At 62.6% G+C, this 21,388-nt stretch overlaps 1 protein-coding gene across 1 annotated transcript in view; it reads right to left on the bottom strand.

Annotated features, from left to right (window-relative positions):
• Positions 1-1,175: 1,175 nt before the first annotated feature.
• ZFPM1 (zinc finger protein, FOG family member 1) overlaps positions 1,176-21,388 on the bottom strand; it is a 76,623-nt gene continuing 56,410 nt past the window's right edge. Inside the window, exons 4-10 of the mRNA XM_050773609.1 lie at positions 19,404-19,537; positions 9,377-9,479; positions 8,062-8,268; positions 4,084-4,317; positions 3,593-3,688; positions 3,368-3,514; positions 1,176-3,177 (exon numbers count right to left, since the gene is read on the bottom strand). Coding sequence (XP_050629566.1) covers positions 1,358-3,177; positions 3,368-3,514; positions 3,593-3,688; positions 4,084-4,317; positions 8,062-8,268; positions 9,377-9,479; positions 19,404-19,537 — 2,741 coding nt within the window. The 3' untranslated portion in view covers positions 1,176-1,357. The remainder of the gene's footprint in view (positions 3,178-3,367; positions 3,515-3,592; positions 3,689-4,083; positions 4,318-8,061; positions 8,269-9,376; positions 9,480-19,403; positions 19,538-21,388) is intronic.

Genomic DNA, 21,388 nt, shown 5'->3' with positions numbered 1-21,388 from the left:
AGCCCACAAGGTCAAGGCTGCAGTGAGCTGTGAGTGTGCCACTGCACTCCAGCCTGGGCAAGAGAGTGAGACCCCGTTTCCAAAAATAAAAAAATAGCCGGGCGCGGTGGCTCACGCCTGTAATCCCAGCACTTTGGGAGGCCGAGGCGGGCGGATCACAAGGTCAGGAGATCGAGACCACGGTGAAACCCCGTCTCTACTAAAAATACAAAAAATTAGCCGGGCGCGGTTGTGGGCGCCTGTAGTCCCAGCTACTCGGGAGGCTGAGGCAGGAGAATGGCGTGAACCCGGGAGGCGGAGCTTGCAGTGAGCCGAGATCGCGCCACTGCACTCCAGCCTGGGCGACAGAGCGAGACTCCGTCTCAAAAAAAAAATAAAAAAATAAAAAATAAAGTGATGTCGGGAATGGAGAAATGTTTTTGTTCTCCAGTGAGAAAGCACGATGGAGGCTGCCCACAGCCGCCCAGCTGCAAACGGCAAGGTGACGCCGTGGCTCACTGTGGTCAGCCACGTATTCCCTCAGTGTTGCCGGTCCATACAGCCCAGCACGGCAGGGAAGACAGGGTGGGGTGCCCTGGTCCTTGCACCGACTCCGCCATCATACAGCTGTCCCCAGCCCTGGTTCTGAGGGAGAGGTGCACCCACCAGTGAGCATCAGGACCCTCTGGAGGCCAGGGAATGCTTTGCCCTTCGTTTTCCTCTCCTGTCCACCTACTCGCCCATTCTTCCCCCCCGTTGGCGACCACAGGGCTTCATCCTCCCCAGGGCGCCCCCACCCCTGCCATCCCTGGTGGTCTGTGACTGGATGGGGGACATCGGACCCCCAGGACCATGGAGGGTTGGGGGATGGTCAGCCAGGACAGTGCCTTTCCCTTCTGTGTCTGGTGGCCAAGTAGACCGCGGAGAGGGTCAGCAGTGCGGAGGCTGCCCTCCCTAGGGGTTTATGGACAGGGGTGGGGTGGAGTGGGCCCAGAGCGGCTGGCCCTGCAGTGGTTCAGTGTGTGCTGTGGTCTCCAACCTGAGGGTCGGTCTAGCTCTTAGCACCACCTGCGGTGTGACTCCTGCAGGGGCCCAGCCACTCTGGGCCGCAGGGGCCTGTGTACAAACCGGGAGTGGAGGTGACGCTGGCTGCGTGTGCCTGCCGGCTCAGAGAACTAGGCTGGTCCACCACCATGCTCATCAAACTGTACTTCTTTATTAAGTGCCAAGGGTCCAGGCGGGCGCTGTCCCTTGCGAGCCCCTCCGCCGAGGCCTGTGCATGGCGGGGTTCCCAGGAGCCAGAGTCCGTACGGCCTGGGGGCGGCTCCCCCCGCCTCGCCGGGGGGCGTGCAAAGCGTCTGCGGCTGTAGTGTGGCGCTCACTTCACGTGCTCGGCGGCGTGCGAGGAGCAGTAATACTTCTTGTGGGCGATGAAGGTGGACAGGCTGCTGAACTTGATGTTGCAAAGGCGGCAGTACCGGTGGTTGCCGTTGGGTAGGGGCGCCGGCGTGCCCTTGCTGGGGGTCTGGACGCCCTTGTCCGAGTAGGAGGGGGGCGCCGGCGGGGGTGGCACGGCCTCGGGCGCGGCGGCCGGGGACGGGGGCGGGCCCGGCGGCGGCTCCTGGAGCTCCGGGCCGAGGCCGTCCCGGGGGCCGCGGGGCTCGGGCTGCGGGGAGGCGGCGGGCGCAGGTGCGGGCGAGGGGCCGCGGTCGGCCGGCGTCCGGGCCTCGACCCCCGGGCCGGCCAGGGGTGCGCCGAGCAGCAGGCCGTGCGCCAGGCGGAAATGCTCCAGCAGGTCCCCGCGCACCGGGCCGTTCGGGGGGCAGTAGGGGCAGGCGGCGGCGGGGAGGCCGAGCGCGCCGGGCGGTGGCGCAGCGGGGCACGAGTACTTCTTGTGCGCCAGGTAGGCCTCGAGGCTGTGGAAGCTCACGCGGCAGGCCGTGCACTCGTGGTAGTCGGCCAGCGCTGGTGCCGAGGCTCCGGGGGGCGGGCGCCGCGGCTTCTTGCTTAAGTCGATGGGACCGTCGGCCGCCGGGCCTGGCGAGCGCGCAGGGGCGGTGCCGGGGCCGCTTCCGCTTCCGGGCCGCGGCGACTCGGGCGCGGGGGCGTGGCCGGGCGGCGGGGGGGGCGGGGCGCCGGCCGCGTGCAGCTCGTAAAGCTTGCGGCGTCTGCGCGTGCGCACGGGCGCGACTGGGGAGGGGGCCGGGGGCACGGCCGGCCCGGGGGTTCCCGGGGGCGCGGCCGGGCGGCGCGGCGGCGGGTCGTGGCGCGAGGCGCAGTAGTAGCGCTTGTGCACGCTGTAGGTCTCGTGGCGGCTGAAGCGGATGTTGCAGGCCTCGCACAGCGTGCGGCTGGGGTCGTCCTCCGCGTCGTCCACGGAGCTACCCGGGCTCTGGCTGCCCTCGCTGCCCCGGCCGCCCGCGCCGTCCTCGGGCGTGGCCGCACCCCCGGCCCCGTCCTCGCGCGCTCCGGGGCCCGGGGACAAGCGCGGCGCGTCGGGCTCGGCGGGCGGGCCAGGGGGCACGCGGGCCGGGCCGGGGGGCGCCTTGGGTCTGCGCGCGGCGGGCGCGTCCTCGGGCGCGCGGCGGCCCGAGCAGTAGAGGCGCTTGTGCACGTAGTAGTTGTTGACGTTGCTAAAGGTGATCTCGCACTCGAAGCACGTAGCGCCCTTGGGGGCCCCCGCGAAGAGCCCGGTCTGCGCGCCGCCGGCTCCCGCGCCCGCGCCTTGCTGCAGCCTGCTGTGCACCAGCTCGGACATCTTGGCCAGGATCTCCGAGGCTGGGGGCGCCGCATCGGGCCCGAACACGTACTGCGGCAGGAACAGGGCCCCGGCCAGGCTCAGCTCGCCTGGCACCGGGCTGGAGACCGGCGTGGGGCTGGACAGCTCGGCCTTCACCCTGGCCGGGGCGGGGCTGCGAGGCGACGGCGTCCGCGACGGGGCCTGGGGCCCAGGCTCTCCGGTGCCCGGGGCGCGGGCGGCCTCCGGCTCCTCCACCGCCTCCACCTTGATGCTCCTGGGGGCCGCCGGGGGACCGCTGCTGCCTCCATTCTGGGGGGCTGCTCTGGCCTCTCCGTTGGTGGCCTCTGCCAGGGCCTTTCTGTCCAGTCCTGGCGATGGGGTGGGCGCCAGACCCAGGTCCGCAGAGGCCAGGGGGCCGTGCAGGGCCGTGTGCTGCTGCTGGAAGCTACCCAGACTGTCTGCAGAGAGACCGCAGGGGTGGCACCTCAGGCCTGGGGCAGGACTTGGCCGGTCAGAGCTGAAGGGCGAGCTCCGGGAGGGGAGAGGTGGGCGGAAATGGTTTACACCTGTCTTGGGCGACAAGCCCGCTCCCTTCCCTCTGCTCAGGGGGCCCAAGGGGCAGGGGGTGGCCCCCACAGGGCTGCTCACCTGGAGGCAGCTTGGTTGCTGGGTGTCCGGCCCCTGGCGAGTAGATCTCACCCTTGGAGCCTGGCTGGCAGACCATGTGGTTGGTGACCAGGTGGCTGTAGAGGATGTCCCTTGTGGTGGAGATGAAGCCACAGCTGTGGCAGACACCTGTGGGCCATGGCGAGTTGGTCAGGGCCCAGGGCGGAGGGCGGGCCCCACACATTCCCCGGCCCCTGTGGCGCCTACCGCTCAGCGTGTCCGTGTGCACCTTGAGGTGCCGCTCGCAGTTGGCCTTGGTGGTGAAGGCCGACAGGCAGATCAGGCACACGAAGGGCCGCTCTCCTGGAACACAGGGCGCATAAGAGCGGTGCCCAGGCCAGCTTGACCTTGGGACTCCAGGGACGAGGAAGGCAACTGGGCCAGGACCATGAACTGTGCCGGAGGGGGGGACCCTGTGCTGAAGGCTCTTTACACCCCTCCCCCTCCTTGGCCCTTTGTCTCTCGGGACTGCAGTGGGCCCAGCCCTCAGCTGACTACCCAGATAGCCCACAGGCTGGCCTGCCTGCTCTGGGCCCCTGCGGGGGTCTTGGGTGTGCCGGAGACCACACAGGTGAATCGTGGCACTGTGGGTGCTTGCATGTGGGTTTTCCGGGGCGGCCTGCAGGACTGGGTGGGGAAGCAGCCGGCATCCTGAGGACCCGCGTCTGGGGTGGGGGCTCACCGCTGTGGGGGCTCACCGCTGTGGCTGCGCATATGGATCTCCAGGGAGCTGGCGCTGGGGCAGCTCTTGCGGCACTGGGGGAAGGGGCAGACGCGTTCGTTGGGGTAGGTCTCCTTGGGCTTCTCGTCCGCAGCAGCTGCGGCCGGGGAGCCGGCGCCCTGGCGGCTGGCACAGTAGTAGAGCAGGTGTGCTTGCAGGTTACGCTCGCTGCGGTACCAGATGCCACAGTCCTTGCAGGGGAAGACGTCTTCTGTGGGGTGGGAAGCAGGCGGGGGCAGGCTGAGGGCCAGCCGGGCAGCCAGGGCAAGGCTGTGGGCGGAGGGAGGGCCTGGCCCCGACAGACCCCACCGTCCTCCCCACCCCAGGAGCTGAGGCTTTGACCCCTCCCTGTAACCGTAAGCCTCCTGGATGGTCCTGTGACAGCCCCACTCCCTTCCGTAGATCCCAGAAGCCCTGGGACCTGTGGGGCGTGGGGTCTGAGTGAACCCCCATGGGTCCCCTTCCAGTGGTAAGCCCCATAAGGAGACGCTTTGGCCTCATGGAGGCAGAAGGAAGAAGTGGACACCGCTGGGCGAGGCTAGCATCTATGACATACTGGGGTGACCGTGTGGACCCGGGAGGCCGTGGAAGAGGAAACGTGTGTACAGATGTGCGTGCAGGTGCGTGGGAGTGCCAGGCTGCGAAGAAGACCCATGTGCACAGTCTGAGCACTCAGGCACACGATGGCTGCTGACTGGAGTTCTGGGGATGTGGGGCGTGAGACTAGGAGTGCAGAAGTTAGGAAGCCCCCATGCGCCCACACACCTGGGTGGCTCCATGTCAGCGACTGCCTATCTGCTCAGATTTGCCACATTCACCACACTGACCCCAAATGGGCTGCTTGTAACTGTTGAGAGTTTTGGGGGCTTGCACTCTGCTTAGGGTGGTTTTGCTAGCGGGGGAGGACTTCTCTGGCATGTTCTCAGTTTGTCTTTATAGCAGTTTAAGGAATGTTCTCTGACCCAGAGCCCTGCCCTGCCATCTGCCCGTGGCCCCTTGGCTGAAGACACGGAAGGGGAGGGCCTGTTCAGCTTGGCCTTGGCCTCCGTGTGGAACCCAGGGGCCCTGGGATTCCTTATCTGGCTTTCAAGCCCGTTCCACTTAGAGCCCGATGTGATATCTGGTTTCTGCCTCTGCAGGTTAGTGCTGGTTTCTCACCCGGCTTCTCCCATGTTTATCCTGAGTCCGCAGTTAGCACGCAGGGGTGGCCCCTGCCCCCGCGCCCTCCCCCCTGCGGCCTGCTTGCCACCGCTCGCCTCTCGGGAGGAATTTCAGTGCCTGCCTGGGTGAGGTGGCTCTTCCTCCTGCACCTAGTTGTTCTGGCGACTTTTCTGGCTCACGTCTCCCTCCTGTGCTCTTGATTAATGTTTCTCAGGTTCCTTTTACTTGGGGGCTGCAGGCGGCTCTGTCCTGTCTCAGCTGAGGCCTTGAGCTGGGTCCCAGATCTGGGAGGCCACCGGGTGGGTTTGTTTCTGCATCTCCCAGGTTATTGTGGGGGCTGTTGCTGCAGGGATGTGGGGAGAGGGGCTGTGGCCGTGCAGTTTAGAAAGGCTGCCCGCCTGCTGATGACCACAGGCCAAGTCCGGTGGCCTGTGGAGGGGCCTCCAGGCAGGTGCCTCTGCATCCCGCTTCACAGGTGAGACAGGCCCAGAGTGCTGGAGGCTCAAGAATTAAACTGGATCTGACTCTGGAATTGGTTCCTACGGCTCTCCCAGAGCAGCAGCCAAGCAGCGGCTGTGCCCTGGACCGGCAGGAGTTAGGAATGTCAACAAGACGTCTTGCCCTCGGTGGTGACCTTCCAAAGCAGCGTTCCCAGGACACTGCTGCCTGGGGATAAGGCATGTCAGACCCATGAGGGGGAAACCGAGGCAGAGGCTGAGCCTGGGGCACCCGCAGCTGCCCCTCAGAGATCGGGAGCTGGTCTCCGCAGGCTGTGTGGGCAAGGACCCGGCTGGAGGATGGGACCCTCCCCAGCCTACTGTCCCCACTGTCTCACTGTCTCTATCAGCGGGGCACTCCCCTGGAGTTGGGTCTCCCGGACACCCTGAGACACTACAGGGGTATCTGCTCCCCATCCTGGTGGAGTAGCACTCTGGCCTCCCATTCCCTCCGTGCCTTCTCCTTCCAGGGAAGAGACGAAGGCAGATGGGGACCCCCTTTGCTCCCGGCTCCTTTCAGTCACCTGTGGCCCATGTTCTCTTTTGCCCTCCTGGCTCCCTCGGGCAGTGGCTTGCCCTGCTCAGACCCAGCCCCCAACGTGGGCTTGGGTGTTGACCTGGCCGCTCTGCCCCTTCTCTCCAGTGTCACCAACCGTTGCCACCAGCACATAACGTGGGCCGTTATGTCCTGGGTACCAGGCACACAAGCCCAGCCCCCTCTGGCCAGGTGGCCCCTGCTCAGGCCTCCTCTCTGACCCTCACTGGAGTGGCCTCGGTCAGCGTCATGGCGACCTCTGCACTGTCAGGACCAGCAGTCATTTCTCTGCTGTTGGTCTCGCCACAGCCTGGATGTGGCAGACCACCTGCCGCCCTCCAGGGCCCCCTCTAACCTATCTCAACTCACTCTCTGTCCCTTGGGAGATGTCCCCTGTCCCCTGACTCCAGGGTCCACAGGCCCCAGGGCTCCCTGAAGTCTGTCGTTGTCCCTCGACAGACTCTGTGACATCTCTTGTGCATCTGGCAGGTGTCTTGAGGTCAGGACATTCAAAGAGTGGGGATCTGCTCCCCAGACTCCCATATGGGCCGACATCCCCCCAGTGGTCACACCAAAGCCGCACACTTGGCCCTGCAGGTCCCTTTGGCCCTAACCACTGGTTGTCTCCACCTACTTCAAGCTGTCTTCACATCTGACTTGCTCACAAGGGTCGCTTTTCTTCCAGTTTTGTAACTCTTTAGTCACCAAAGCTAAATCTGAGTCTTACGTCCCCCTCCAAATGCTCTCTGGCGCAGTCCCCATTCCCCTGGGAAGTCCCAGCTGCTGGCCGGAGCCAGACTTGCCGTGTGTCCCCTGCATGCCTTCTGCCTATCCATGGTGGCCACACGCTGTCCTTGGCCACACAGGTGCATGGGGTGCACCATCACTCTTGGCTAAGTTTTAAAAGTTTTAGCTGATACAGGGTCTTGCTGTGTTGCCCAGTCTGGTCTTGAACTCCTGGGCTCAAATGGTCCTCCTGCCTCGGCCTCCCACAGTGCTGGGATCACAGGTGTGGCTCCTGCACCTGGCTGGGGGTGAGTGACTCCTGATTCCCACAGCCACCCTCAGAGGTTCCGAGAGAGTCGCTGCAGGAGTGATGTCTGTCCACTTCAGGCGTCCCCAGGGGCAGCTCTGTCCCCAGGGACATGTGGCCACGTGTAGAGAGCTTTTGGTGGCATGTGCCTGAAGTCCCAGCTACTCGGGAGGCTGAGGCAGGAGGATGGCTTGAGACTAGGACTTCATGACCATCCTGGGTAACAAAGTGAGACCTTGTCTGGAAAAACAACAGAAAACCAACAGGTGTCTTGGTTGTCACAACTTGGAGGTGGAGGTGGTGGCAGCACCTAGTGGGCCCGGGCCAGGGCTGCTGCTCACCACCCATGGTGCCCAGGAGACCTCCACTGTGGAATGACCTGGCCCCAAACACCAGGAGGGCCGAGGTGAGGGTCCCGCAGTCAGGGCTGCCCCCAGGGAAAGCACAGGCTTCTGTTGTGGTATGCAGGGCAGAGCTGGGTCTGTGCCTAAGCCTGCTTGCCTACTGGCAGGGGCTTTCCCTGTGGTGGCCCCGGGCTCTGGGGACCCTCCTGTCCCTGTGTGTTCTGAACTTGGGACCACCCACATCACCTCCTTCCCCACCTTCCCTCTCACTCTGTCGGCAGCCTGGGGCTCTTGAGCTTCCCACCCTCAGCTCCCACCCTCTCCTGCTCTGCCTGCCCCTCCTTGGTTGAGCAGCCGCCCCGGGCCTGGGGAGCCCAGCACTCACTGTTGATCACTGCGGTGGCAAGGATGGAGGCCATCCCGGCCTGCTGGGGCAGGAGCTGGAGGTCGTGTGCGGGGGCTGGGCACGTGGGCTCTGCTGGCTCCTTCTTCACAGGGTGGCCGGGGGTGCTGCGGGGCTCGGCTGTGAGGAGCACACTCAAGAGTCCCCCTGCGGGCACTGGCTTGGTGACCCTACACCAGAGCGCGTCATCTGGAGGGAGACAGGTGTCCAAACCTAGGACTTTGTGCCCCACTTCCCTGTCCCATCTTAAACGACAGGTGGAGGATGGGGTCAGGAGAGCGGCCACCCCATGTTCACAGCTGTGGCTGACTGGCTGCCAGGGCTATCCTGCCTCGGGGGCAAGGCTGGGTGGTCCCCTGTGGGTGCTCACAGTCTGCCTGCCTCCAGTTCTCCCTGCCCTGCGCTCATCCTAGTGGGAGGGCCCTAGGGAAGTCTCCCAGGAAAGGGATGTCATGGAGGGTGGGTGGTGGAGTAACTAGGGGAGACCATTCAGGGAAGGCAGCCAGAGGTGGGGCCCTAGAGTGGACCCTGCTCTCTGGGAAACCGTCCAAGGGCGTTCTTCCTGCTGTGGCCCGAAGGGGGCAGCCTTAGCCCACAAAGCCCAGGCTGCGCGGGGCCGGCTTGTTCACCTGGGGTGCCCGGGCTGTGCATTCTCTGCGGTGCTGGCCTCAGGCCTGAGCCGGCCCCGCCTACACACACCACAGCCCGTCCCCACCCTGTGCTGGGGCCAGGGACTCCACTGGCCAGTGGACCTGCCTAAGCCCAGAGGGCCTCTCGCTTCATCCCCGGGCGTCCAGAGGTGCAGGCCGCCCAGACGTGCTACCCTCAGTAGCAGCAGCATGGCAAGGCCCCTTGTCCTTCCTGGATGGCCACCTTGACTGTTCTGGAGCCAGCCTGACGACGTGGAGCCCTGGTCCAGTGGCACCTGCCAGCCAGCCTGGCTTTGGGGTCCCTGCTGCTGCCCTTGGTGGGTTCCCAGAGGTGCAGCCAAGGTAGGGAGGAGATACGGGGCTCATGGTGTCCCCCAGAGGGGCAGAAGCCATCCCCATTCCCCCTGCCACAGACACCTGTCGTGGCTCAGCCTGCCAGGCGAGACCTTCATACAGGGACTCGTGGTCTGGGCTGACTGGTCCCAGGGGAGTGTCTGCTTCATGCTGCAGTGCCTGGTTCCAGCAGTTCCCCGTCCCCCATCCCCGGCCCTAGCAGTCTGGTTTCCCTTTAAGAGCCCAGCCCAGGGACAGCCAAGTGACCCCCACCTTCCGGAAGGCTTGGGACAGAGGCGCCGCGTCATACTGACCCTTCCTGTGGATCTCTGTGTTGGCCTCGGCCTCGGTCAGGGCCTGGGGCAGTGTCCTCAGCCAGCAGGCTTCGTCCACCAGCAGCAGGGTCAGGGCTGGGCTCTGGGGGGGCAGGAACACGTGGGGAGGGGTCCGTCAGCAGCCTGCCTGGGGGTGCCCGCGGGTATGTGGGGCATCCGTGACATGGATCTGCCTCCCGGCTTGGCTGCTAGGCCAAGCTGTGGACAGTCACTGGCCCAACAGCCTGCAGAGCTGTGGCATGGGCCATCTGTGCCATAGCTGGCCGGCATGGCTACACCATGCTGGGGCTGGGAGGCTTGGCAGGGAGTGGTACCTTCCAGGGTTGGGCACGGGGTTCTTGTGGAGACTGAGGCCCAGAGAGGTCACACAGCCAATAAGCAGCAGAGCCTGAAGTCACACTCGTGTCTGCATATCTGTGTATCAGTGTTCTCCCCCCTGCTCGCCCACCCTGGCCCCAGGTGTGCTGGGTGTGGAACCACTGTTCCCACACGGGCTGGACCTGGTAGAGGCTCCTTCCACACAGGCCCTAGATACCTCCAGAATGACCTCTGTGGGCTGGAGCCGAGATTAGCCCAGAAGATACAGCACCTCCCTAGCAACCCTCAGGCCTCAGTGTCCCCCTGACAGCATGGCTCCCCTCCCTGCCACAGGGTGTGGCAGGGCCACCTGCGTTCCTGCTCCCTTCCGGGGCCAGCACACAGTGGACGCCAGGGAGCACCCACTGGACTCAGTGGGTCTGTCCCCACCCTGAGGCTGGTCAGCCCCCTTCCTGTGGGCCTGAGACACCAGCACTGTGTTGGATCAGCCCTGGCCCACCTGGCCTCACCGGCACCCTGGAAAGCAGGTAGCGCCCTCCTCTCCATCTCATGGGTGAGGAAACAGGCCTGGAAAGGGGAAGGACAGAGCTCATGCCAGTGCCTCGGGCCGTGCCGTGCTGTCGGCGGTGGCTTAGGCTAAGTCTAGAAGGAAAACACTCTGGGCTCAGCCCTCGGGGTGGCTGCCAGCGGAGCCCGTGGAGGCCGCCTCATTTCCTGTGTCCCTTGCGCCCTGGGCCCCAGCCGAATGGCAGAGGAAATGTGAGGGGCCCCATCCCAGTGCAGTCTGGGGCTGGGACAGGACGAGGTGGGGCGGGCAGTCCGTGGCCTCGCTCTGTGGTGCCCAACACTGGTCAGCCATCAAGGGGAGAGAGTGGTGGTGGAGGAAGGGGTGACCGCCGTTGCCCTTCAGGCCTTGGTCCCTCCTGCAAGGCTGACTCAGCCTCAGCGCCCTGACCCTCGGTCCTGTGCTGCTGACTGCACTGGTGGTCCCCAGGCTCAGCCACCTGGGTGCCCAATCCGGAGGCACAGCACATGCACGTGCTCCAGCACTTCCTGTAAACACACTCACTTTTTCTATACAAATAAATGCCTTTTAATCAGAAACTTCCTACATCATGACCTTTGACTGAAAAGCCAGTGTCACCTACAAATGCTGCTGTTGGCACTGGACAGGTTTGTGCAGCCCTGTGGTGAGGACGGCAGTTGGCCCAACCCTGCCATGGTAGAAGGGGCCGGGCTGGTGACAGTGCAGGGGTGTCCCCCGTGGGTCTGGGGTACCTCCCCACCAGGTGCCAGCCCATGAGCTTTCCTGGCCTTTGCCAGCCACGCGTGGGACCCTGTGGGCCGCAGAGCTGGGCAGCGGGGTCCCAGCCAGGCTCGGCCTCCCTGCTGCGACCATGGGCAGGGCACGGCCAGACCCGTATGCAGGGACCCCTCTGGGCCACCCCTGCCTCTCGGCCCATCTGCAGGGCACTCAGGAATCTAGCAAGATACAGCCTTTGGGTTGGGATGCTGAGTGACTACTCAGGCAAGGTTGGGGCAGGCTGGCCAGCAGAGCAGGTGACTTCCACACGGCTCAGCCACAGAACAGGTGAGCAGAGCTAAGCTGGCCTTGGCCGGGGTGGGTGCAACCCTGCAGTCCCAGTGTGAAGCCATCCCAGTTCCTGGCTCAGCTTCTCTGCAGATGGGGCTCTGCCCTCTCCCACATGGCTGTTAGGGGGACGGAGGGGAGGCCGAGCCCCTGCTCACTCTGGACCCACCCCAAGCCCACCACTAGCCTTTGGGGCAGCCTCAGGGGGGTCAGTCCCATCTCCCTTGACTCAGTTTCCTCCCAGTATGTTGGGAGGCTGTGATCTGTGTGAAGCCTTTTGCCTGCCTAGCAAGTTGCCAGCCTAGCAGGTTGCCAGCCTAGCACGTTGCCAGCCTAGCAGGTTGCCAGCACAGGATGTGTATTAGCTCCAGCCCTGGCTATTGCTTTGGGTTGGCCTGGCAGGACAAAGTGGGCAGGGGGTGCCTCCAGGCCCCAGGGGATGCCGTCCATGGGGCACATCTGGGGCAGCACATGCTGGGTGTCCACTGGGGTGAACGGCTCCCCTGAAGAAGATGCTTTGTGCAGGCTGGCATCGGGTGGGTGTCCCCTTTTTAAAGGACACCCCAGTGATTCCCAGGGCCACAAGGCAGGGCTCCGGAGCCGCATGCCAGCTGTGGGGCTCGGCCAGCTTGGACGGGGGCTTCTGCTGGGGCAGGCTGGGGGCAAACCCCAGGGGCAATGGACAGGCACGTTCCTGGCACAAAGGTGGGTGACCAGCGGCTACTGTGTCCCGGCTGCGCCCAGGTCAGGCAGTCAGTGCTTGGAGAGGCTGCTGGGGCCTGGCCCTCCCCACTCTGGCCTTCCCGAGCCTCTAATGAATATTAATGAGTAGCGGAGGGTGAAAAAAATTAATCTGCTTGATCCTCCGATGGGTGCTGCGGTAACGATATGAAATCTAATTATTCGTCCCAATATTTCTAAACCCTCAAACTGAGACTGACAGCCTCCCGGTCGGTTTAATGCTTATCACTCCCAGGAGCAGCGTGTTCACAGCATGATAAAAACACGCGCCGCAACTTTGCTGACGCTGCACAACCCCCCGATTTTTCTGTGGCAGTCCTGAGTGGAGGGAAGGCGCCATGTTCCCACCTGGCCCCGCCAAGTGTACCCCACGTTTGTGGGGCACGATGGGGCACCTGCCCTGGGGGTGCAGGTGGGGAGGGGCATGGGGAAGGAGGGCAAGGCTTACGTCTGGCACTCGCCCCCGACCCGGGAGGGAACAGGTGGGAGAACTAGGGGTGCAAGACAAGAAGCTCGGGCCGCCCTGCCACAGTCCCCCCTGCAAACACTCTCAGAGGGGCCTGCCACTCCCACTTCTGTGACCACAGGCTGGGAAGGGGTGAGGGCCTCCCTGCCAGTCTGCCCTGTCTTCAGGGGCCACCCCCAACACCTCCCAGGGGAGAGGGGAGCACAGCCTCACCCGAGGCCACCAGGGTCCCCGGCCTGGAGGTGGCGTGGACACAGCCAGCCCTGAGCCAGTGTCTTGCCCGGTGCCGAGTGGCAGGACCCCTGAAGCCAGCCTGGGGCCACCTGCCCACCCTGGGAGCCACTGCTGGGGCCGGGGCCAGGAGACACTGGGGCAGGAAGCCAATTTCAGCTCCTGCTTCCCTTGCGGAGGGGCTGGCTGGGCACAGGTCTGTCTGTTGATTTTTTTCTCTCTCTTCTTTTTTCACCACCTCTGATCAGGCCTGCAACAGAAGCCTTTCTCTGGTGCTGCAGGCCCTTCCTGACCCTGCTCTGCCTGTGGGCAGTGGGGAGCGAGTGGGGAAGGGGCCAATTTTTTTTTTTTGAGACGAAATCTTGCTCTTGTCCCCAGGCTGGAGTGCAATGGCGTGATCTTGGCCCACTGCAACCTCCACCTCCCGGGTTCAAGCGATTCTCCTGCCTCAGCCTCCCAAATAGCTGGGATTACAGGCACCCACCACCACACCCAGCTAATTTTTGTAGTTTAAGTAGACACAGGGTTTCATCATGTTGGCCAGGCTGGTCTCGAACTCCTGACCTCAGGTGATCCGCCCGCCTTGGCCTCCCAAAGTGCTGGGATTACAGGTGTGAGCCACCGCGCCTGGCCTTGGGAGGGGGCCTATTTTTAACTTCCCAACCCGACCCTTCTGCCAAGACTCTCGGAGATGGCAATGGCTCCCAGGGTGCCCCAGGCTCGGCACTCATCCTGGTCAGGCAGGTGTATCCAGGGTCCGCGGAGGACCCTAGAGTCCACCCTGCTTGCCGCCCCTTGGGGTTGCCTTGTCCCTCCTCCGGGCCCTGGCCGGCCCCACCAGCGGCGGCCACTTTAAATTCCCCGGGTGGACCTGAGAATACTCCTTGTTTCCTCCAACAAAGAGGTCAGTGTCTCGATTCTGCGGTGGCACCGATAGCTATCGGAAACCCTATCTGCGCCGCATCCGCTGTGACAACTTTATCTGAGGCCGTTCCCAAACCTCGCTGTGCAGCTTGCAGGGCTGCTGAGGTGGCCCGGCCCAGGGAGCCAAACAGCTGGTCCTGCAGAAGCCCCTGCAGATGTCCTGCTCGGCCATCCCCAGGTCACTGCGGGGTAGCAGGCCAGCAGCGGGTTCACGGGAGAGTGGGGGCTGAGGCTGAGGCTGCTGAGCCCATCCTGAGAAGTCCTCCACCTCCCCGTCACCTCACCAGAGACACCAGCTGGTCCCTCAGTGCCTGTGTCTCCCTCAACCACGCAAGAAGTACATTTCCCAGGTGAGGGCCTGAGGCCTGCAAGACTAAAGCCAGGTCTGTGAGACCCCTGCCACCTCGCTGCTGCCACTTCATCCACTCAGTCACTCAGTCACTCACTCACTCCCTTATCCGACAGGCAGGGCTTGTGCATCAGCTGTTGCCAGGTGTGGGGAACACAGTGAACAGAACTGCATCTCCCGTGGATGCTGGAGTGTGGAGCTGGCCAGAAACAGCAGGTAGGTGACTGGAGGGGGCGGTGACAGAGACACAGGACAGGCTGAGACAGGAAGTGGGGGTGGCTGTGCCAGGATGTTGGCTGAGGCCTGGAGGGTGAGGAAGGGAGGGTGTGGATATGAGGGGGCCAAGGAACAGCATGGGGAGGGAACAGAGAGGAGGGAACAGCACAGGGGAAGGTACAGCACGGGGTTGGGGAACAGCACGGGGTGGGGGAACAGCACGGGGGAGGGAACAGCAGAGAAGGGAACAGCATGGGGGGAATAGCACCTGGGGGAAAAAGGTGAACAGCATGGTAGGGGGAACAGCATGGGGGAGGGAGAACAGCATAGGGGAGGGAACAGCACAGGGTGGGGGAACAGCACGGGGGAGGGGAACATCACAGGGGCAGGGAACAGCATGGGGGAGGAAACACGGTGTTTGTGCTCAGGAGACCTTAGCAGGCGGTCCCTGACCCATGATGGCCTGAGGCTTTCTCACCTGAGGATGGGGCTGGGACCCCTGGAGACACCACAGGGTCTGAGCAGTCCTCTGAAACCATGCAGGGAGCCCCAGAGCCTGGCGTCAAGGGTCATCGTCATGGCAGAACCTGATCTCATAGCAGGGGAAGGCCGGGCTTGGGGAGCTGAGTCAGGCTACTCTCCCTTTAGTTTTCACAGCACGGGGGAGGGAACAGCATGGTGGTGGGGGAACAGCGCGGAGTAGGGGGTAACAGCGGTGGGGGGAACAATGAGGTTGGCCTCAGGCCATATATCCGTCTATCCATCCAGCCATCCATGCGTCCACCCACCCACCCACCCAGCCATCCACCCACCCACCCAGCCATCCACCCACCCATCCATCTATCCATCCATCCATCCATCCATTCATCCACCTGTCCATCATCCACCCACCCACCTAATCATCCATCCATCCACCCATCCACCCACCCTCCCATCCATCCATCCACCCACCCTCCCTCCCTCCCATCCATCCATCCACTCACCCACCTAATCATCCATACATCCACCCCCCACCCACCCTCCCTCCCATCCATCGATCCATCCATTGATCCATCCATCCATCCACCTATCCATCACTCACCCACCTAATCATCCCCCCCCCCCACCCACCCTCCCATCCATCCACCCATCCATCCATCCACCTACGCATCATCCACCCACCCACCCACCCTCCCATCCATCCATCCATCCATCCATCCATCCATCCATCCATCCTTTCAGCCACCCACTCATTCATTCATCCATTCATTTATCTACCCACCCACTCATCCATCCACCCATACATCTATCCATCCATCCATGTGGTTATCCATCCACCATCCATCTACCCACCCACCCATCCATCTATCCACCCATTCACCCACTCATTTATCCATTCATCTATCCATCTACCCATCCATTCATCCATCCACCCATCCATTCATCTATCCATTCGTCTATCCACCCCTCCTTCACCCACTCATCCATCCATCCATCCATCCACCCACCCACTCATCCATCTATCCATCCATCCAGCTGTCAATCCATCTACCTACGCATCTGTCCATCTACCCATCTACCCACCCATACACCCACCCATCCATCTACCCATGCATCCACCCATCCACCCATCATCCATCCATCCATCCATCCATCCACCCTCTCAGCCACCCACACATTCATTCATCCATCCATCTAACCACCCACCCACTCATCCATCCACCCATACATCTATCCATTCATCCACCTGGTTATCTTCCCATCTGTCCACTTATCCATCATCCATCTACCCACCCATCCACTTGTCTACCCACCATCCATCCTTCCTTCCTTCCATCCATCCATCCATCCATCCATCCATCCATCCATCCATCCATCCATCCTCTCAGCCACTCACCCATTCATTAATCCATCCATCTATCCACCCACCCAGTCATCCATCCACCCATACATCTATCCAGCCATCCACCTGGTTATCCTCCCATCCATCCACTTATCCACCATCCATCTACCCACCCATCCATCCACCTATCCACCCATTCATCCACTCATCTATCCATCCACCTATCCATCTATCCATCCATTAATCTATCCACTCATCCATCTACCCACCCCACCTTCACCCACTCTCCCACTCATCCATTCACCCACCTATCCATCCATCCATCCATCCATTAATCTATCCACTCATCCATCTACCCACCCCACCTTCACCCACTCTCCCACTCATCCATTCACCCACCTATCCATCCATCCATCCATCCATCCATCCATCCATCCATCCATCCACTCACTCATCCATCTATCCATCCACCCAGCCATCCATCCATCTACCTACGCATCTGTCCATCTATCTATCTACCCACCCAACCACCCACCCATCCATCTACGCATGCATCTACCCATCCACCCATCATCCACCCATTATCCCCCCACCCATTCATCCATCCACCCACCCACCCACCCACTCATCCATCTGTCCATCCACCCCTCCAGCCACACATCCATTCATCCATCCATCCATCTACCCATCCATCCATCCACCTACCCCTCCACCATGAGTGTTTCTGTAACTGACTATAAATTCTGAAGCTGGCTGGGCCCCTCGGGTCCCTTCCTGCAGCCCCGGGTGTGGCAGAGGTGGGAGCAGTTGCTACATCAGGGAAGCGACCTGCCCCAGGTCACACAGCAAGTCGGTGCCAGAGTCCACACTCCTGACTTGGCTGGGGACTCGGGCACTCAGTTTCCTCCCTGGGTGCTCACCCCCCACTGTCCAGAGGTGGAGGACTGAGGGGGATACCACCCTGGCCCCATTCACCCCTGCCTGTGAGCGAGCCCCAGGCCTGTGGAGGCTGCGGGGAGGGTCACAGGGTCGCATCTGCACCCCTCCCCCTTCTCCTTCTACAAAGAGAGAAGAAAAACCGGCAGCAGCTGGGGCGATCCGGGGCAGGAGGCGACGTCCTCCTCAGGGAGGGGTCGGGGAGAGAACTGGGACCTATCAGCCAAGAGCCACAGGGGCCCGCTGAAACGCAAAAATATTTAGACAATAAATGAAGTATCGGAAAGGCGTGCATATCTTGAAGAAATCAATCATCTTGTACGGTGTGTCTGGACACTCGGCGCCAAGGCGGAGATAGCGCCTCGCTGGGGAGATAAGGGTTAATCAAGGATTTAATTCTGCAGGAGATAAAGCAGAGGAGGGAAGAGTGGAGCGGGGGCTCCTTCCTCCCCAGGCTCCCCGCAGAGCCTCAGCGGCTCCTCTGGCCTTCGCTCCCCTTGTGCCCCCAGACGTTATCTCCCCACTTGGGAGGGTTTCTAACCCTGCGCCCGTCTCCCCAGAATGGCCTGTGCCCCAGGCCAGAGCAGGACTAAATGCGGAGGCAGGAGGGCAGGCAGGGAGGGGTGACTGCAGCCAGGGCAAAGGGCAGCCCGTGGGGATGACTCCCAGGCTGGTGCCAGCCCCTCAGCCCCGTCATTAAGGAGTCTGAGAGGGTCTCCAGGAATGGGCAGATGTGGGTTCTAGTGCTCCCTCTGCTGTTTGATCCTGGGTACCTGGGCAATTGACTTAATGTCTTGGAGCCTCAGTTTTCTCATCTGTCAAATGGAGTGGCAGGACCCACCTCGTAGGATGCAAGGAGGAGGAAGTGAGGATGGGCCTGTGGTGTGTCTGGAACTCACAGAGCCCTCTAATCTCAGCCCCTACGGCCTTTGCCCCTGGTCTCTACCTATGGGTTTTCTTGACACTTTGAGAGTTCAGAGATGAGAGCCACGGAGCTCCCAGCCCATCCGTTCATTCCTCCTGGCAACCATAAACGCCTGCCAACATCCCCACATCCCAGCACTCCAGAAGGATCGACTGCCACTTGCACACGTACAGTGATGGGGAGCTCACGCCCCACAGAGCCAGCTCTGAACACCATGGCTTCCTTCCTGTGGTGGAGCTGAAATGTGGCTCCTTCCATGGAGAAAACTGACCACCACTGAGCTTCCACTGCTATTCTTCCACCTCCCTGCTCCAGGCCACGGGGCCAGGGAGCCACCCCTCCTGCCAGGCTGCCGGCCGCAGTGCCCACTGAGCCATGCCCCGTGTCAAACACCACTCCTGAACATCTCACGTGACCTGCCCAGCTGCCCTGGCAGGCAGGGGTGCCATGGGCTTCCCTGCTTCACAGACAAGCTTGCAGCCCTGCCCATGCCCCTTCTCAGGGTCTGCAGGCTCAGATGTAAAAGGAAGCTTTAGGCGCCCCTGTGTCTCACCCAAGGTCCCAAAGGCTGAGGCAGTGGAGGCTCATAGCGGGCAGGGGCCTGCCTGCAAGGAAATGGCATAAAGGCAGGAGACTCCAGGGCCTAGCAAAGGGGGACACCCTCTGTCCTGGGCCGGCTTCCCAAGGAATCCCTGAGCGGCCTGGGACACGCATCTGCCCGCTCAGCGGCAAAAGGCTGTGTGAACGACCCAGGAGGCCCCAGACCCTATGCCGCCCATGACGTGGCCCCACGCGTACTTACAGGTTTCTATGTATCAGTGCCCTTTCTTAGCTGAGACGTGTTTTAAAAGAAACTGTTATACCCTCTTCGGAGGAAAACGTACTGACTTGTCGTAAGTCGGAGGTGGCCCCAGAAGTACATCCAAGACAAACCACACAGGCATTCGTGTCTAGTAGCAAGGGGCTGCCTTGGAAGGCTCTGCCAGGCAGGGGCTATCACCAAGGAGGTGAGCACTCGTGCCGAGGCCATGGAGACCACGGGCCTGATGGCCGTGCCTATTGTCAGAAGGGTCTGCGGGGACAGACACAGAACTACCCTCTCGCCCTCTGCTGCAGCGTCCTCACCGTCCCAGTACCCCCAAGGCCTGGGCCACTGCTTTGCTCCTCCCTCCCCTTGAATGCTCTTCTCCCCTGTCCCAATGCCCAGTCATCTGTCAAGGTCCTGCTTAAAGAACTCCTCCTCCAGGAAGTCCTCCCTGAGGCACCAAAGGCCCAATATCACCACCTACAGGAAGCCCTCCATGGGCCCCCAGGCAGTGAATCCCTCCCTGCCCTCCAGGTCCCAGTGTCTCAGGCCCAAATCTTCCCACAGGCTCTACACACAGTGGCCAGAGCTCCTGGGCTGGCGTCTAAGCTGGGCCTGTCCCCTGGGTCGGTGTTGCCCTGTATCGGGTGGGTGGGCAGGGGCGGGGGTGGGGGCTGCTTACCGGCTCCACCTGCCCGGGCGACGAGGCTCCGGTCTGGACACTCCCGTGGAACGGGCCCCAGGACAGGCCCATGGCGAGGCTGAGTCGGGCCCGTACACGCCTCTGCCCATCCTGCACCACCGGCTCCAGCTCGTCTGCAGGGAGACATTGCAGGCATGAGGCGTGCCCGGTCTGGGCCTGTCCAGCCCACCTCCCGCCAGGGTCGGCCCAAGGGGCAGTGGAGCGTGGCAGTCCTGGGGGCCTGGGCTGAGTGGCAGGGGCCGGCAGGTGCTGGGTCCCGGGGGCCTGGGCAGCCCTGCAGCATGATCTCTAGGGCACTGTGGGGTATAGCGACGCAGCCCGGAGGATGCCTGCGGCTGGGTTGTGAGCCCTGCGATGGTCGTTCTCCAGGGCAAGGGCTGCAGGTTAGACGGGGCCCACAGAGCCCGGCCGCACGGTGCAATGCTGGCATGAGTTTGTGTCATGGCTGACGAGTGGCCCCCAAAAGATACACCAGCCTGCAGTCTACGAACATGCTCATATTTAGAAAAAGGGTCTTTGCAAATGTAATTAGATTAAGTCTCTTGAGATCAATGGGATTATCAGGTGGGTCCTAAAACCAATGACAAGTATCTTTCTAAGAGACACAGAAAAGGAGACAGAAAAGACCATGAGGAGATGGAGGTGGAGATGGGAGGCAGCCATGAGGGTTGCCTGAAGCCCCCAGAAGCTGAGAGTGGCAGGAAGGAGCCTCTGGAAGGAGGCTGGCCCTGCCGACACTTGGACTTGGGACTTGGAGCCTCCAGACTGTGAGAGGACACACATCCGCCGTCTGAACTTAGCACTCAGCCCAGGACACACACACACCTGACCCTCACCCGCCTTCTGGAGTCTCAGCCTCCTCGGTGGACAACAGGGACGTGGCTCCTTCCGGGCCACACACCCTCTGCCCAGGAAGGCCGGGTCACCTCTACCTCTCCCGTGGCCAGGGCTGCCTGGGCCCACGGAGGCCTCACGTGGCCTCGCCTGGTCCCCTGGCCGCAGTGCTGTGGCAGCCCCACTTCCTGGAGCCCCGATTGGGCAGGCTGTGGCCTTAATGGGCCTGATGATCAGATAGCTGCTTGCCTAATGGCAGAGATAACATGTAAATACGCCAGGAGGCCCTGCTAAAACGTTTTAACTGGGTCTTTGTCTTCCCCAGGGCAGATAAGATGGCAGCGAACCAGGACTGAGAGGCTGAGGAGGCCTGCGTCCCTTTATCAGCCCCCAGGAGGGGACGAGCGGACTGGGGGCAGCAGGAGCGGCTCTGCCGTCTCAGCTTCGTGGCTGCCAGCCCACCCAGAATGCCTGGGTCCTGGCCCAGGGCTCTGGCCACTGGGCCTCCCTCCTCCCCTGCCCCTGCCCCTGCAGGGCTTGGCACCAAGAGGGTGACCAGTGTGAGCTGGGTCCCAGCATCCCATTCATATGGGCCAGCCAGCACCACACGGCCCTATGGGGTCATCCCCCGTACAGACGAGGACATTGAGGCCCCTAGAGGCTATGCGGCTAGCAGCAGGGCACTGGGGTCCAAAGCCCTAGGCCTGGCTCCAGGGGCACCCTGTGTGTGACAGTGGTGGGGGGCCTGGCCCCTCATGTCCTGGCTGCACCTGCGTCTCTGGCCCCTACCTGGTCAGGCCTCAGGGGTGGACATGGGAGAGAAGAGACTCCCCAGAGGGGAGCTCCCAGTGTGTGCTCATCCGTCCGTCTGTCTGTCCAGTCGCTGGTGGGTCGTGAGTGCCACCCCTCAGTCAGGGCTGGGGCCACAGGGAAGCATGTGGAATCCCATCCGGACCGTCAGAAACACTCGCAGCTTCGTGGGTGGGGCCCTGCGTGCGGGCCTCTGTTCTGGCGGGGCAGGGCGGGGTGGGGGGCAGAGGACCCTTGTCTGAGAAGCCCCTGAGGGCACATCTGGACCCATGAGTGCTGTGACTTCCTTTCAGAGAGGGAAGGGGTCGCATGCCTTCCCC

The sequence above is a fragment of the Macaca thibetana genome, chromosome 20 (genome assembly GCF_024542745.1).
Source record: "Macaca thibetana thibetana isolate TM-01 chromosome 20, ASM2454274v1, whole genome shotgun sequence".
Lineage (NCBI taxonomy): Eukaryota > Metazoa > Chordata > Mammalia > Primates > Cercopithecidae > Macaca > Macaca thibetana.
The sequence above is the reverse complement of the archived record's forward strand: the minus strand, read 5'-3'. Positions and strand labels throughout refer to the sequence as shown.